Source organism: Schistocerca nitens, chromosome 1 (genome assembly GCF_023898315.1).
Source record: "Schistocerca nitens isolate TAMUIC-IGC-003100 chromosome 1, iqSchNite1.1, whole genome shotgun sequence".
Lineage (NCBI taxonomy): Eukaryota > Metazoa > Arthropoda > Insecta > Orthoptera > Acrididae > Schistocerca > Schistocerca nitens.
The window spans coordinates 991,594,585-991,608,455 of NC_064614.1; the positions used below are offsets into that span (position 1 = coordinate 991,594,585).

At 37.9% G+C, this 13,871-nt stretch overlaps 1 protein-coding gene across 1 annotated transcript in view; it reads left to right on the forward strand.

The window, feature by feature from the left end:
- Positions 1-13,871, forward strand: part of LOC126195210 (AFG3-like protein 2) — a 150,643-nt gene that overhangs the window by 83,878 nt on the left and 52,894 nt on the right. The window contains exons 8-9 of the mRNA XM_049933730.1: positions 3,865-3,986; positions 4,064-4,217. Coding sequence (XP_049789687.1) covers positions 3,865-3,986; positions 4,064-4,217 — 276 coding nt within the window. The remainder of the gene's footprint in view (positions 1-3,864; positions 3,987-4,063; positions 4,218-13,871) is intronic.

Below are 13,871 nucleotides of genomic sequence, written 5' to 3' on the forward strand. Positions count from 1 at the left end.
GTGAGACATGTGTTTTCATGAGTGTATGTGCGTATCTGTTGTCTGTTTTTGAAAACGGCCTTGTTGACTGAAAGCTTATTTTGTGGCAGTCTTTTTGTTGTGCCTATCTGTGACTCAGGATCTCCGCTATATGGTGAGTAGCAACTGTCTTAAGGTTGTTGAATCATTACATATATGCCACTGTTGTAGATCGGGTAGCGGATTATTGGATATGCTACACTGACAACAAATAAATAACACATGCAACTTAGTTGAAGTCAAAGATGGTTGATGTATCAAAGTGGAAGTCTTAAGTGTACCTATTTGAGATATTTAGGTAGTTGTCATCTGTATTATATCACAATAGGTGGATTGATGGAGACACGGACTTGTCAGCTCCATTGTTGGACAGGAATTGCAGTTTCATCACCTATTTCATTATGAATAGCCGACAACTGTCCTGTCTGGAATCATTTGCCAACACTACAGATTACGGGCGATATTCTCCTTCGTAAGGTGGGCAGCATGGTAGAATTTCTGTGCCAAACTTTTGTGATATAGCAGGTCTGTTTCTTGATTGGTGAATGGTCACAAAATAACACTGAATAAAATTCTCTGACTCGCTCAACTCTTGGTTTACGGAGACACTTCCACAGTGTTGTCTCTGTTTTCTGCCAGTGCGTCATGGTCTCTGATAACACCATTAGAATTTTATGGCAATCTACTAGCAACTGTGAAAGCCTAATGTTTCATGGGCGGACTTTGTTCACTGCATTGCCCACAATAATTCAAAGACAACAAGTTAGCTGAGATGGCATGCGATCAAAGTTCTTCCATTTGTAGGAGCTTTTAGAAGCTTTTTGCCTCTGACTATGACAAGAAACTAAACATTGATTGTTTAATATTATCATATTTTTCTCCAGTGGGCAGTGGGTTTAAGACATCTTGTACATCTATTGGCATTAGCTTGTTGAAGACAGCAACTGTGTTGCTGGTTAGTTGTATTTTGTTCTCATCAGATGTCATTTGGGCCAGTAACAAAGTGGCATCCCATTTGTGTGCACCACAGTATTAGGTTGCCATGGCAATAGATTCGCAGCTGTTGGACGTGTGTGATACTTGTGGTGAGGTGTCAGAATTCCCTAGAAGTGTATCCATTGTAACAAATGGCGAGCATGGGTTTTACATGTCATGAATGTTACGGATATGTGTTTGTGAGACATGTATAGTGAAAAATTCCACAATTTTCGTCACTATGCTGATGCAAACTTCTGTTGTTCACCTTCAATGCATGGTTATTGAAAGTATCACTTCGTAAACAGTTTTTTGTTGTAATTTGCAGTTACTAGCTTATAAAAATTGCCCCTAATGGTAGTATATAAAATTACTCTTACTTTACGAGGAAAGTATGCAAAATGGTGAAAATCCTGGGCCGTTAATCTCTCTGCTTCCTGTTAATAGTGTATAACAGATTCAGGCTTTCAACTTTGAAATGTGGAAAGAATTATAAGGAACGAAATGGGTACCAGGCCAGTTAATCACAGTAATATAGAGCTGATTATGAATAAAAGTAAACTAACTGACCCCCAACATGTTACTAGTGCTTTCAACAATTATTTCTCAAATATAGCAAAGCAGTTAATAAATACACACCATGACAAACAGCCATCCAGTCACTCAATCAAAAAATTCATTCAGACACAGTATCCAGCAACACCTGAGAAACTGTCAAGAATCCTAAAAGAATTACCTAATAAATATTCAGCGGGTGTTAATGAGATACCAGATGCTATTATCGAAGCTAGTGCAACATTTATTGTGGAACCACTAACAGGCATAGTAAATTCATCTTTTGAGAGTGGTGTATTTCCAAATAATCTAAAAACTGCAAAAGTAACACTTTGAATAAGAAGGGTGCAAGAAGTGATATTGCTAATTATAGAACAGTTTGTTTTGTCAGGCTTCAGCAAAATTATGGAAAAAAATGTTCCTTAGAAGATTAACAGTTTTCTTAAATAGAGAGAGGCTGGTAAGTGACTCCCAACATGGGTTCAGAGGTGGAAAGTCAACTCAGTCAGCAATGTTTGCCTTCTTAAATGAAGTATTAAAAGAATTGGATGATAAACAACATTTATCTGGGATATTTCTGGATCTAAGTAAAGCCTTTGATGTAATTGATCATGGCATTCTCGTGTGTAAATTAAGTAATTGTGGAATTAGAGGCCAGTCTGGAAAGTGGATCCAGTCGTACCTCAGTAATCGTCAGAAGCTGCTCACGCTCAATAATACCTGTTTTCTGGCGTTCTCTGGCAACTGCTAAATCGAACCTGTTTCTAAAAGTCTCGGGATAGTATTGAGAACGGTGATTCAAAAAGTGTTTCTTCCAAAGTAAATTTCTTTTTACGCAAGTTGAATTATGTTAAGTGTGAGAAAGTGGGATGAATTTCTACAAGAATTTCGAGCCCAGAGGACCAAACATTTGTGGCATTATTTTAAATTTACTGGCACATTTGTATGATGTATCTTAAAGTATAACACACGCAAAAAAAGATTGTTGTTACATGTGAATGCTTAGCTTCTCATGTAGCTTATTAATCTTAGAGACCAATATTATCTGTAAAAGCTTAGCTTTTCTTGTAGGTATATTAATGTAAACTATGAACTTTTCCTCTTTGTGTGTTCGCTTTACGTAACAGTGATCTTGCTATTGGCTGACAATAGCACGTGTCCTATGCTCTGAATATCTGCTGTCATCGGCTAGTGAGATCACGTGGCACGAGATATGACTGGCTTACAAAAGGAAATCGTAGTCTCGATTTCAACGCTCCGAAAACTAACGTGCTGTGTTTGGTGCAATTCAAATTTATACTTTCGTAATACGAAAATATGCAGCCTATATGTTGCTGCACATCAAAGGTCTTTCCAAAACGCCTCTCCTTCTTTTTTTTTTTTTTTTTTTTTTTTTTTTTTTTTTTTTTTTTTTTTTCCAGAACTTCTCTTCCCCATTCCCCCACCCCCCACCCCCGCCCGGGAAGTTACTTGCCAATGTATAAAATTTTAACCATTCAAAGGATTGATAAGTTTTGCAGTTCTAAAGAAAAAAACCTACTGTCACTTAGCACCGTAAAAGTGTATTTTCCCCCGGGGAAAAATATATTTTTTAAAGGGTATATCCGGTGGTTTTTTTCTCTCTCCCCGCGTATAACCCTGTTATAGTACGCATCCAGTTTAGATTTTACTTCTTCACCAGTACATCACCTGTCACATTGATCTCCTCCAACGTTTGAATTTGATGCTAAAGTCACCACAAGCTAATTCCTTAATATTACAATGGCAAAGGCATTATGAAGGCATCATAATATATTCCAAATTGTACATTCGCATGAAAATACAAGTGTTAAGACATTAATCAGAAAAAGTGTGTGTGTTGACGTTGTTTTAATCAGTAGAACAATTCATATACCTTTAAGGCACAAAGATTTGAGAGATCTAAAGCTGTCAACATGTTACCTAATGACTTGCTATTGATGGATAAATGTACTGTGCAGAAACTATCGTAGCTTTATTGTGTACATAACTGCTTTTCAACATTTGAACTTTGAGACTATTATTTTTTTTATTTTGAATGAAAAACACAAACTGGTGTAATGCTCTACAGTATTTGTTATTTTATAAATCGGTTTTTGCCTGTTATGCGATTTCAGTTATGAAGATTAATATTCATCCTTGTACCTGATTGCACGACAGTCAAAGAACTTATGTATAAAATTTAAAAAAATATAGTAGAGTATTACACCATTGTTGTGACTTTTTTCATTCGTAATGTATAAAATATTCTACCAAGAACGAATGGAACAGTCAATTAATGTTATGTTTATGTTTTAGGTCCTCCAGGAACTGGCAAAACGTTACTTGCAAAGGCAACTGCTGGTGAAGCAAATGTGCCTTTCATAACAGTTTCAGGTTCTGAATTCCTTGAAATGTTTGTGGGAGTTGGCCCGTCTCGGGTTAGTAACTATGTGTGTGTTCAGAAATTAAAATTCTTTTATTTTGACAGTATTTTGAAACTTTGACTTTTTGACAGGTCAGAGACATGTTTGCTATGGCACGAAAACATGCACCTTGCATTCTGTTTATTGATGAAATTGATGCAGTTGGTAGAAAAAGAGGTGGTCGTGCCTTTGGTGGCCATTCAGAACAAGAAAACACTCTGAACCAGCTGCTGGTTGAAATGGACGGTGAGCACCTAGATGAAAATACGTATTTTTATCTCCTTTATTGAGAGCCAAATTTGATTGTGAAATAAAATTTAAATGATGAAGAAAAACACATATTCCAGACATGGGAGGAGTGGCCGAACGGTTCTAGGCGCTATAGTCTGGAACCGCTGCGGTCGCAGGTTCGAATCCTGCCTTGGGCATGGATGTGTGTGATGTCCCTAGGTTAGTTAGGTTTAAGTAGTTCTAAGTCCTAGGGGACTGATGACCTCAGAAGTTAAGTCACATAGTGCTCAGAGCCATTCGAACCAGACTTGGGAGAAAACAAATTATGTTTAAATTGTAACAAGTACAAAATGCAAGATGTAAACTGCACATTTATCTCTCAGTTATTACATAACGTCAAATAAGAAGTAATGGTAATTACTCACCATATAGTTAGGTTTCCTGGCACTGTAGCCAGAGTTGATTTTTAGCATGCCTTTCAGTTTTCCCTGCCACAAATACTAGAATTATTTTTGTTTCGAAACTTCAAAAGATTTCTTATTTTTAGTAGTAGATTGCTGTTGCCATAAAAAATATCGAAATTATCTCTTAGTATACAATATCTTCATGCATGTCTTTTTAATTTTCCTGTTTTTTACATTATCGGTGGAACCACACACGGTGTGGTTGAAATTTCTTGTAAGAATCATTGTCCTCATTTGCACAGGAAACAGTAAGAGTAATTAAATTGTCTACTGTGGTTGGGGATCTGGTAGGTGCCCATTAGTTGCAGTTGTCGTTTTCTCCATCGAACATGGTGTAGATGTCCAGATACTTAGCTTCGTTGCAGCCTAAATATGACACTGACGCTTCTCGTTTATTTCAAATGGTTGGAGATTGGCAAGCCATCTGATGAAAACTAAAATTCTGAGTCTAGACATGCACATACTTGTGGAACAAAATACGGTTATGGCAGAGCAAACACTTACGATGTAGGGCCGAGCAGAAATTTATCTCCTTCCACTTAAAATTATTCTCATGTTACAATTCTTGTTAACAGGAAAACTCTGCAGTTGATCATGTGTCTCTCTAACTTCTTCTGGTGACAAACTTTCTATCAAATAACAACCAACAAAGATTAAATCCGATGCTGAGACATCTGTCCATTGTGTTATAGCATTCAGAATGTAGGTCTGTTGGTCTGTCTCTTTTAATTACTGGAAATTGTGTAAGTTGTCATCCTGTATACTACTGGGGTAATGTGTGTGATCCATAAACTTAATAACAATGGTCTGCCACTGCTGTCATAGGGTCTGATCACACAGACCAACATTCATTCCTCTTCTTTATCAACAGTTGCGGGTAGTCTGCAAATTAATGTGCATTGAATCTGCCCTACAGATAATAGCAGACAACTTATAAACACTAAAAGAATAACTTCACTGACTAATGTAACATATTCCTTAGTTTTACAGTTTTATCAGTTCTTTTCAAATAAATGCTGTTAATTGCAGCTTGTTCCAAGTCCTCAAGTAGTAGTTTGTGTGGACAAATAAAGTTCAGATTGCACATACTGTTATAAAGTACAAAAGGAGCATAGGTTTCATAACTTACCATATTTTAATGTATAGTATTGTAGGCATAACCCATATCACTTCAGGCAGGAGGGTTGCCTTCATAGTCTCAGATGCTATTGAATTTAGCATATGTTAAAATTCAGGAGTAAGTAAGAAACATATTTTTTGGTTTTTTTTTTTCCAAAAAAAAAAAAAATCCTGCCCCAAGATAGAGGCCTCCAAAGATGATATTGTGAACACAATTTTGAAGATGTGAATTTTGGAAAATTTTTTTAAATGTTGTATCTCTGTAGCAGTTCTAGATATTTTGTTAGGGTTTCTTTATTTGAAAGAAAATTTCTTTATGATTACAATGGTGTCCTCCGTTTGGACATATCTGTCTAAGTTCTTGTACTGTCACCTTTTTGAAATTTTTGTATAATTTACAGAAAAAAATTTTTTTCTAAAAATTCTAGTCCAGAAAAGTTAGATATTTTTATTTATTTATTTATTTATTTATTTATTTCCCCTCCTTGTGATTAGTAAGTACCCTGTAGTACTATATTCTCTGTAAAAGAGAGCTTTTTTTTAACTTCCAGGGGTAATGTATGTCTTCAGTGAAGTTGTTTCTTACTAATTTATTTGTTACAGAGTTTATTTCTATTGTCTTTGTTGCGGTTAATCCTTTCCACTTTCATTGTTACAGATATTTTGTACACTCTGTTGTAGTTTCTTGTCAGTTTCTTTGTCATGGTTGTTCATTGCAGGTTTCTGTATTGTAGTTGTTCAGTGCGAATTTGTTTACTGAAGAGGCTTCTAAGAAATCTGAGACCATCCACTGAGTTCAGTTTTTTTCATGAGGAATTTGCCAGTTGGCACAGTTGCAGTGTGTTAAGTGAAAAGGACTGTTTGAAATGTCTTCTGACTGGGGACGCAGGAGAGTGAAGTATGCTGACTATTTGCATATCCATAAAAAAGTGGATATGCAAATAGTCTGTATGGTTAAATGATGATGGCGTCCTCTTGGGTAAAACATTCCGGAAGTAAAATAGTCCCCCATTCGGATCTCCGGGTGGGGACTACTCAAGAGGACGTTGTTATCAGGAGAAGGAAAACTGGCATTCTACAGATCGGGGCGTGGAATGTCAGATCCCTTAATCGAGCAGGTAGGTTAGAAAATTTAAAAAGGGAAATGGATAGGTTAAAGTTAGATATAGTGGGAATTAGTGAAGTTTGGTGGCAGGAGGAACAAGACTTTTGGTCAGGTGAACACAGAATTATAAATACAAAATCAAATAGGGGTAATGCAGGAGTAGGTTTAATAATGAATAAAAAAATAGGCGTGCGGGTAAGCTACTACAAACAGCATAGTGAACGCATTATTGTGGCCAAGATAGACACGAAGCCCACGCCTACTACAGTAGTACAAGTTTATATGCCAACTAGCTTTGCAGATGACAAAGAAATTGATGAAATGTATGATGAGATAAAAGAAATTATTCAGATAGTGAAGGGAGACGAAAATTTAATAGTCATGGTTGACTGGAATTTGAGTGTACGAAAAGGGAGAGAAGGAAACATAGTAGGTGAATATGGATTGGGGGGAAGAAATGAAAGAGTAAGCCGTCTGGTAGAATTTTGCACAGAGCATAACTTAATCATAGCTAACACTTGGTTCAAGAATCATAAAAGAAGGTTGTATACATGGCAGAATCCCGGAGATACTAAAAGGTATCAGATAGATTATATAATGGTAAGACAGATTTAGGAACCAGGTTTTAAATTGTAAGACATTTCCAGGGGCAGAAGTGGACTCTGACCACAGTCTATTGGTTATGAACTGCAGATTAAAATTGAAGAAACTGCAAAAAAGGTGGGAATTTAAGGAGATGGGATCTGGATAAACTGATTAAACCAGAGGTTGTACAGAGTTTCAGGGAGAGCATAAGGGAACAATTGATAGCATTGGGGAAAGAAGTACGGTAGAAGAAGAATGGGTAGCTCTGAGGGATGAAGTAGTGAAGCCAGCAGAGGATCAAGTAGGTAAACAGACGAGGGCTAGAAGAAATCCTTGGGTAACAGAAGAAATATTGAATTTAATTGATGAAAGGAGAAAATATAAAAATGCAGTAAATGAAGCAGGCAAAAAGGAATACAAACGTCTCAAAAATGAGATCGACAGGAAGTGCAAAATGGCTAAGCAGGGATGGCTAGAGGACAAATGTAAGGATGTAGAGGCTTACCTCACTAGGGGTAAGATAGATACTGCCTACAGGAAAATTAAAGAGACCTTTGGAGATAAGAGAACCACTTGTATGAATGTCGAGAGCTCGGATGGCAACCCAGTTCTGAGCAAAGAAGGGAAGGCAGAAAGGTGGAAGGAGTATATAGAGGGTCTATACAAGGGTGATGTACTTGAGGACAATATTATAGAAATCGAAGAGAATGTAGATGAAGATGAAATGGGAGATCCGATACTGCGTGAAGAGTTTGACAGAGCACTGAAAGACCTGAGTCGAAACAAGGCCCCACAAGTAGACAACATTCCATTAGAACTACTGACGGCCTTGGGAGAGCCAGTCCTGACAAAACTCTACCATCTGGGAGCAAGATGTATGAGACAGGCAAAATACCCTCAGACTTCAAGAAGAATATAATAATTCCAATCCCAAAGAAAGCAGGTGTTGACAGATGTGAAAATTACCGAACTATCAGTTTAATAAGTCACAGCTGCAAAATACTAACACGAGTTCTTTACAGACGAATGGAAAAACTGGTAGAAGCCGACATCGGGGAAGATCAGTTTGGATTCCGTAGAAATATTGGAACACGTGAGGCAATACTAACCTTACGACTCATCTTAGAAGAAAGATTAAGAAAGGGCACACCTAGGTTTCTAGCATTTGTAGACTTAAGAGAAAGCTTTTGACAATGTTGACTGGAATACTCTCTTCCAAATTCTGAAGGTGGCAGGGGTAAAATACAGGGAGCGAAAGGCTATTTACAATTTGTACAGAAACCAGATGGCAGTTATAAGAGTCGAGGGACATGAAAGGGAAACAGTGGTTGGGAAGGGAGTAAGACAGGGTTGTAGCCTCTCCCCGATGTTATTCAATCTGTATATTGAGCTAGCAGTAAAGGAAACAAAAGAAAAATTTGGAGTAGGTATTAAAATCCATGGAGAAGAAATAAAAACTTTGAGGTTTGCCGATGACATTGTAATTCTGTCAGACAGCAAAGGACCTGGAAGGGCAGTTGAATGGAATGGGCAGTGTCTTGAAAGGAGGATATAAGATGAACATCAACAAAAGCAAAACGAGGATAATGGAATGTAGTCGAATTAAATCGGGTGATGCTGAGGGAATTAGATTAGGAAATGAGACAATTAAAGTAGTAAAGGAGTTTTGCTATTTGGGGAGCAAAATAACTGATGATGGTCGAAGTAGAGAAGATATAAAATGTAGATTGGCAATGGCAAGGAAAGCGTTTCTGAAGAAGAGAAGTTTGTTAACATCAAATATAGATTTAAGTGTCAGGAAGTCGTTTCTGAAAGTATTTGTATGGAGGGTAGCCATTTATGGAAATGAAACATGGACGATAAATAGTTTGGACAAGAAGAGAATAGAAGCTTTCGAAATGTGGTGCTACAGAAGAATGCTGAAGATTAGATGGGTAGATCACGTAACTAATGAGGAGGTATTGAATAGAATTGGGGAGAAGAGGAATTTGAGGCACAACTTGACGAGAAGAAGGGACCGGTTGGTAGGACATGTTCTGAGGCGTCAAGGGATCATAAATTTAGCATTGGAGGGCAGCGTGGAGGGTAAAAATCGTAGAGGGAGACCAAGAGATGAATACACTAAGCAGATTCAGAAGGATGTAGGTTGCAGTAGGTACTGGAAGATGATGAAACTTGCACAGGGTAGGGTAGCATGGAGAGCTGCATCAAACCAGACTCAGGACTGAAGACCACAACAACAACATAAAAAATTGATATATAAGACAAACAAAAAGCTGATTTTGTTCAGGTTGGGAATAAGTGTTCTCATTCAAAGACTCTGTTTCAAAGTGAAGATGTTTCCAGTGACAACTTTTTGTGTTCTACATATTTTAACAGAATAACAACAATGATAGGATCTGAACAAGGTGAAGCCTCCCACAGTGCAGATGATGCAGATTTTGCTTCAATAGAGGAAGTATTAAATACCCTGAATCAGTTAAATACAGAGGTAAGTGTTAGTCTTGTTAAGTAACCGTGGTCAGTGTAGTCCAGTCATAAGCTCTTTACATATAAGAAAATGCAGAGAAATTGCTAAAGCTATGGATGAGTACCCTACAGCAAAGCTGATCACACTCTTCAAAGTAGAAATTTCATATTCAGAAGAAAATGAACCAAATCGCTCTTCCACCTCTGTCAGGAATTTTTCACAAAAATCATTTTGGCTGTTAAATATTGAGCAACCTGCAGTGAAAATGTGCAAGTTTTAATTATTATTCTAGACACATTTTCAAAGAAAATAATTTTGAACCACGTTCCGTCAGTATCACAGTACATGATAGACAAATCAAGAAAGTTTGTACAGTGTTATGAAACCTATGCTCCTTTTGTACTTCATAACAGTATGTTTAATCCGATAACTATGAAGAACTTTCTGGAGCATGTGACATATGACACCTTGCTTGGGCATGTGAAGTCATTAGAGGTCTGTGATGTAAAGCGAGAGATTTTTGTTTCAAGAATGTGGTGACTGCCCTGGAAAGGGAGGACTGTCTTTACAGAGACTTGGCCTGGAAGATGTAGCAGATAACTCTGCAGAAACTACATATATGACATGGTAAGAGAATAAATTAAGTAAGAAAACTATTGCGTTTGACAATTTCATTGATGAACTTGATAAATGGTCAGTGAAAGCAGTAACACACCAGCATCTGAAGAAATTGCAACAACACATTGCAGAAGGGAAAGGATTTGTACAAGCTGAAGAACTATATTTAGTGCTTCACTGTGATTTTGCTGAGAACTGGTCTGTAATTCTCCCACAAGTCGTACAGGTTTCAATTTTTACAGGTGTGACATATTTTCAAAACAAGACCACAAGTGCTGCAGTTGTAAGTAATGACACAGGACCTGACTCAGCACATACTTCGCTAGCAATGCACAAAATTCTTCAACTGCAAAAAAGGGCACAGATCATCATCATAATTTCTGATGGTGCTCCTAGTCATTTTAAAAATTGTTACCAGCTGTTTGAATTGAGTAAGTTACTTGTGCCACCAACTCAACTGCGTATACAGTGCTACTGGTCACGGGAAGGGGCCTTGTGATGGTGTAGGCGGCCTGCTGAAGCACCATGTTACAAAACATAATCTTTGCAGACCAAATACAGCTGCAATTCCGAATGCTGAGAATTTTATGAGAGTCGTGAAATCTTACCCATCCACAGCCCTTATTCTTTTGTCCAAAGAGGAAATTGAAGAATTCTGTGAGCAGAAAAAAGAAGACTGGTCCAAACAAACTACTCCTGTGAAAGGAATTCAGAAGACACATTTTTGGGCCTAATCTGATTATCGAACTCATATTGTAACACTTTGAAGAGCAAGAAAGAAGAAATTTCGTTCATTCGGCCAACACCTCGGAAACAGCAGGATAACATACAGATTCACAACCTGAGAGGGGGATGTTTGTGGCACGTGTGTATGACTGTGACTGGTGGATTGCAGAGATTATAGACATCAGATATGAGTTAAACGAAGTTGTAGTGAAATTTATGCTACCATTTGGACCAGCTGCTGGATATAGATTTCCAGCTGAAGAACAGCAACAATGCCATTGGTACTCACTTCCTGTTAACAACTTGTTGAAGGTTGTAAGTGATCCAGTTCCTGTTGGTGCAACAGGAAGGCATCACACTCTCTCAAAGGAAGATACTGAAGCAGTGGAACACATTTTTCATTCATTGACTGGCTAATTTCAGTAAAAAAAATAGAGTGCACAGAAGTTGTATAAATTGAAACCTTTGTCTTTGGACCTTTCACATACATTTTGGAACCGTTTAAAATGCTTCAAAAATGAGTCACTTACTCATCTTTCAAAACTAAAATTATGTTAAATGAAGATAGGTTTTTATTTTTATGAGCCTGTTATGTGATGTTGTTGTGGTCTTCAGTCCTGAGACTGGTTTGATGCAGCTCTCCATGCTACTCTATCCTGTGCAAGCTTCTTCATCTCCCAGTACCTACTGCTACCTACATCCTTCTGAATCTGCTTAGTGTATTGATCTCTTGGTCTTCCTCTACGATTTTTACCCTCGACGCTGCCCTCCAATGCTAAATTTGTGATCCCTTATGTGATAATGTGGTAATAAAACAGGTTTAGTGTATGGAAAAAATTTCAGTTGTTTATAAAACCTGTTCAACCTAAAAGTGGAAGCTCTCATTATCAGGGAATGTGGAACTGTATGGTACTATTCAAAAGGAAAAACATCAAAATTTTATTGATTTGCATTTTATCATAATGCAATTAGCTTTCAAGTAAAGAAAAACAACAAAATATCTTGAACTGATCCAGAGATACAGCAGTCTAAATTTTTTTCCAAAATTTTCATCTTCAAAATGGTATGTGCTGTGTCATCTTTGGAGCCTGCATCTCGGAGCAGAAATTTTTTTGGAGAAAACAAAAAAATATGTATTCCTTACTTAGCACTTCATTTTAACATATGCTAAATTCAATAACATCTGAGACTATGAAGGTAAGATTTTTTCCTAGCCTGTCTGAATTGATATGGACTGTGCCTGTAGAATTTTACCTGCATCGGTGTTCATATTATAGAGGACCAGGGTGTGTGTTGTCATTACAGTGGCAAGGTTGAGTTGAGGTCATAGATTGATGTCAGAATATTGTCCAGAGCTGGCTCAATGCCTATTGGCATGTGCTGACGAGAGAGAGGCTGGTTGTGTTGAGGCAACAGACAGCTGGAGCAGAATGCTGACATGGGACACCTGCAGAAGCACCTGTGCAGTCCTGTCCCTATTCCACAATTCAGAGCAAGACACATCTGCAGATGTGGAAGCCCACCATGATTTCTTGCAGCAGAAGAAAAATCCCCCTATCCCCCATGGTGGTGTCCACCCTCCGAGCAGAGGTGTATAGTGTCAGTTTGCCTGCACAAGTACAGGTGGATTGGCAGCTGCATCATCCCAGTCACAAACAGCTGCCCTCAAAGGCACAAGTTCAACTCCGTCTAAAGTGAACCAAAACATGGCCCATCATCTGGAAGATAACAAGTCCACATTAGGGGGAGAGAGCCACGGCAGCTCTACTATTTCGCTCCATGGTGTCAAACAATAGCGATGGTGCTAGCTTACCTCTCCCCTCGGGGTAGATCCTGTCCGTGGATCTGAACTCTGGGTAATTCTGCTAAGGCTCAGCATATATTTCCACACTAATAATGGTGTACAGTATATTCTCCCTAAGCACAGTCAGGACCACAAGGTTCACAGACTATGTAGTTTGCCTAAAACACTAGCCCACTGGCTTTCATTTACACTTGACCTGAAATTTCATATCAACTGATAAAGTAATGCTACCAAATTCTTCTCTTATATGGAATATCCATTAACAGTAAATTGTCTTAAGACTCCCTGCAGTATTACAGAATAAAGTGTTACACGGACTCCTCCTAATCCACAGACCTTTGGTAATTTGCTCCATGTGCTGTAAACTGTCTTCGTCCAATATTAATTACTTCTTCGTCCAATATTAATTACTTCTTCGTCCAATATTAATTACTACTTCGTCCAATATTAATTACTACACAGAAAAATCGTTTAGAGTTCTACATCATTAATCCCATCAGTGTACTTTAGTGCAAGGAAAAATCTGCATGTCATTGAGTGAATAATCTTGATCATGTATGCACACAGCTCTAGTTGCAATAACCATAGAAAAAACTAAAATAACACTGGTAGACTCTTCCTCTCTTACAAATGCTTGTAACATAGAGTTTCTCAATTAATCACATACTGTGCTTGACAGGTAGTCCAATCTCCTGGTGTCTGGTGTACCGGGGTCACATTGGTGCACAAAGAGGGTCACATGGGTGGGCGGCTCCCCACCTAAGGTAGATAATGACTG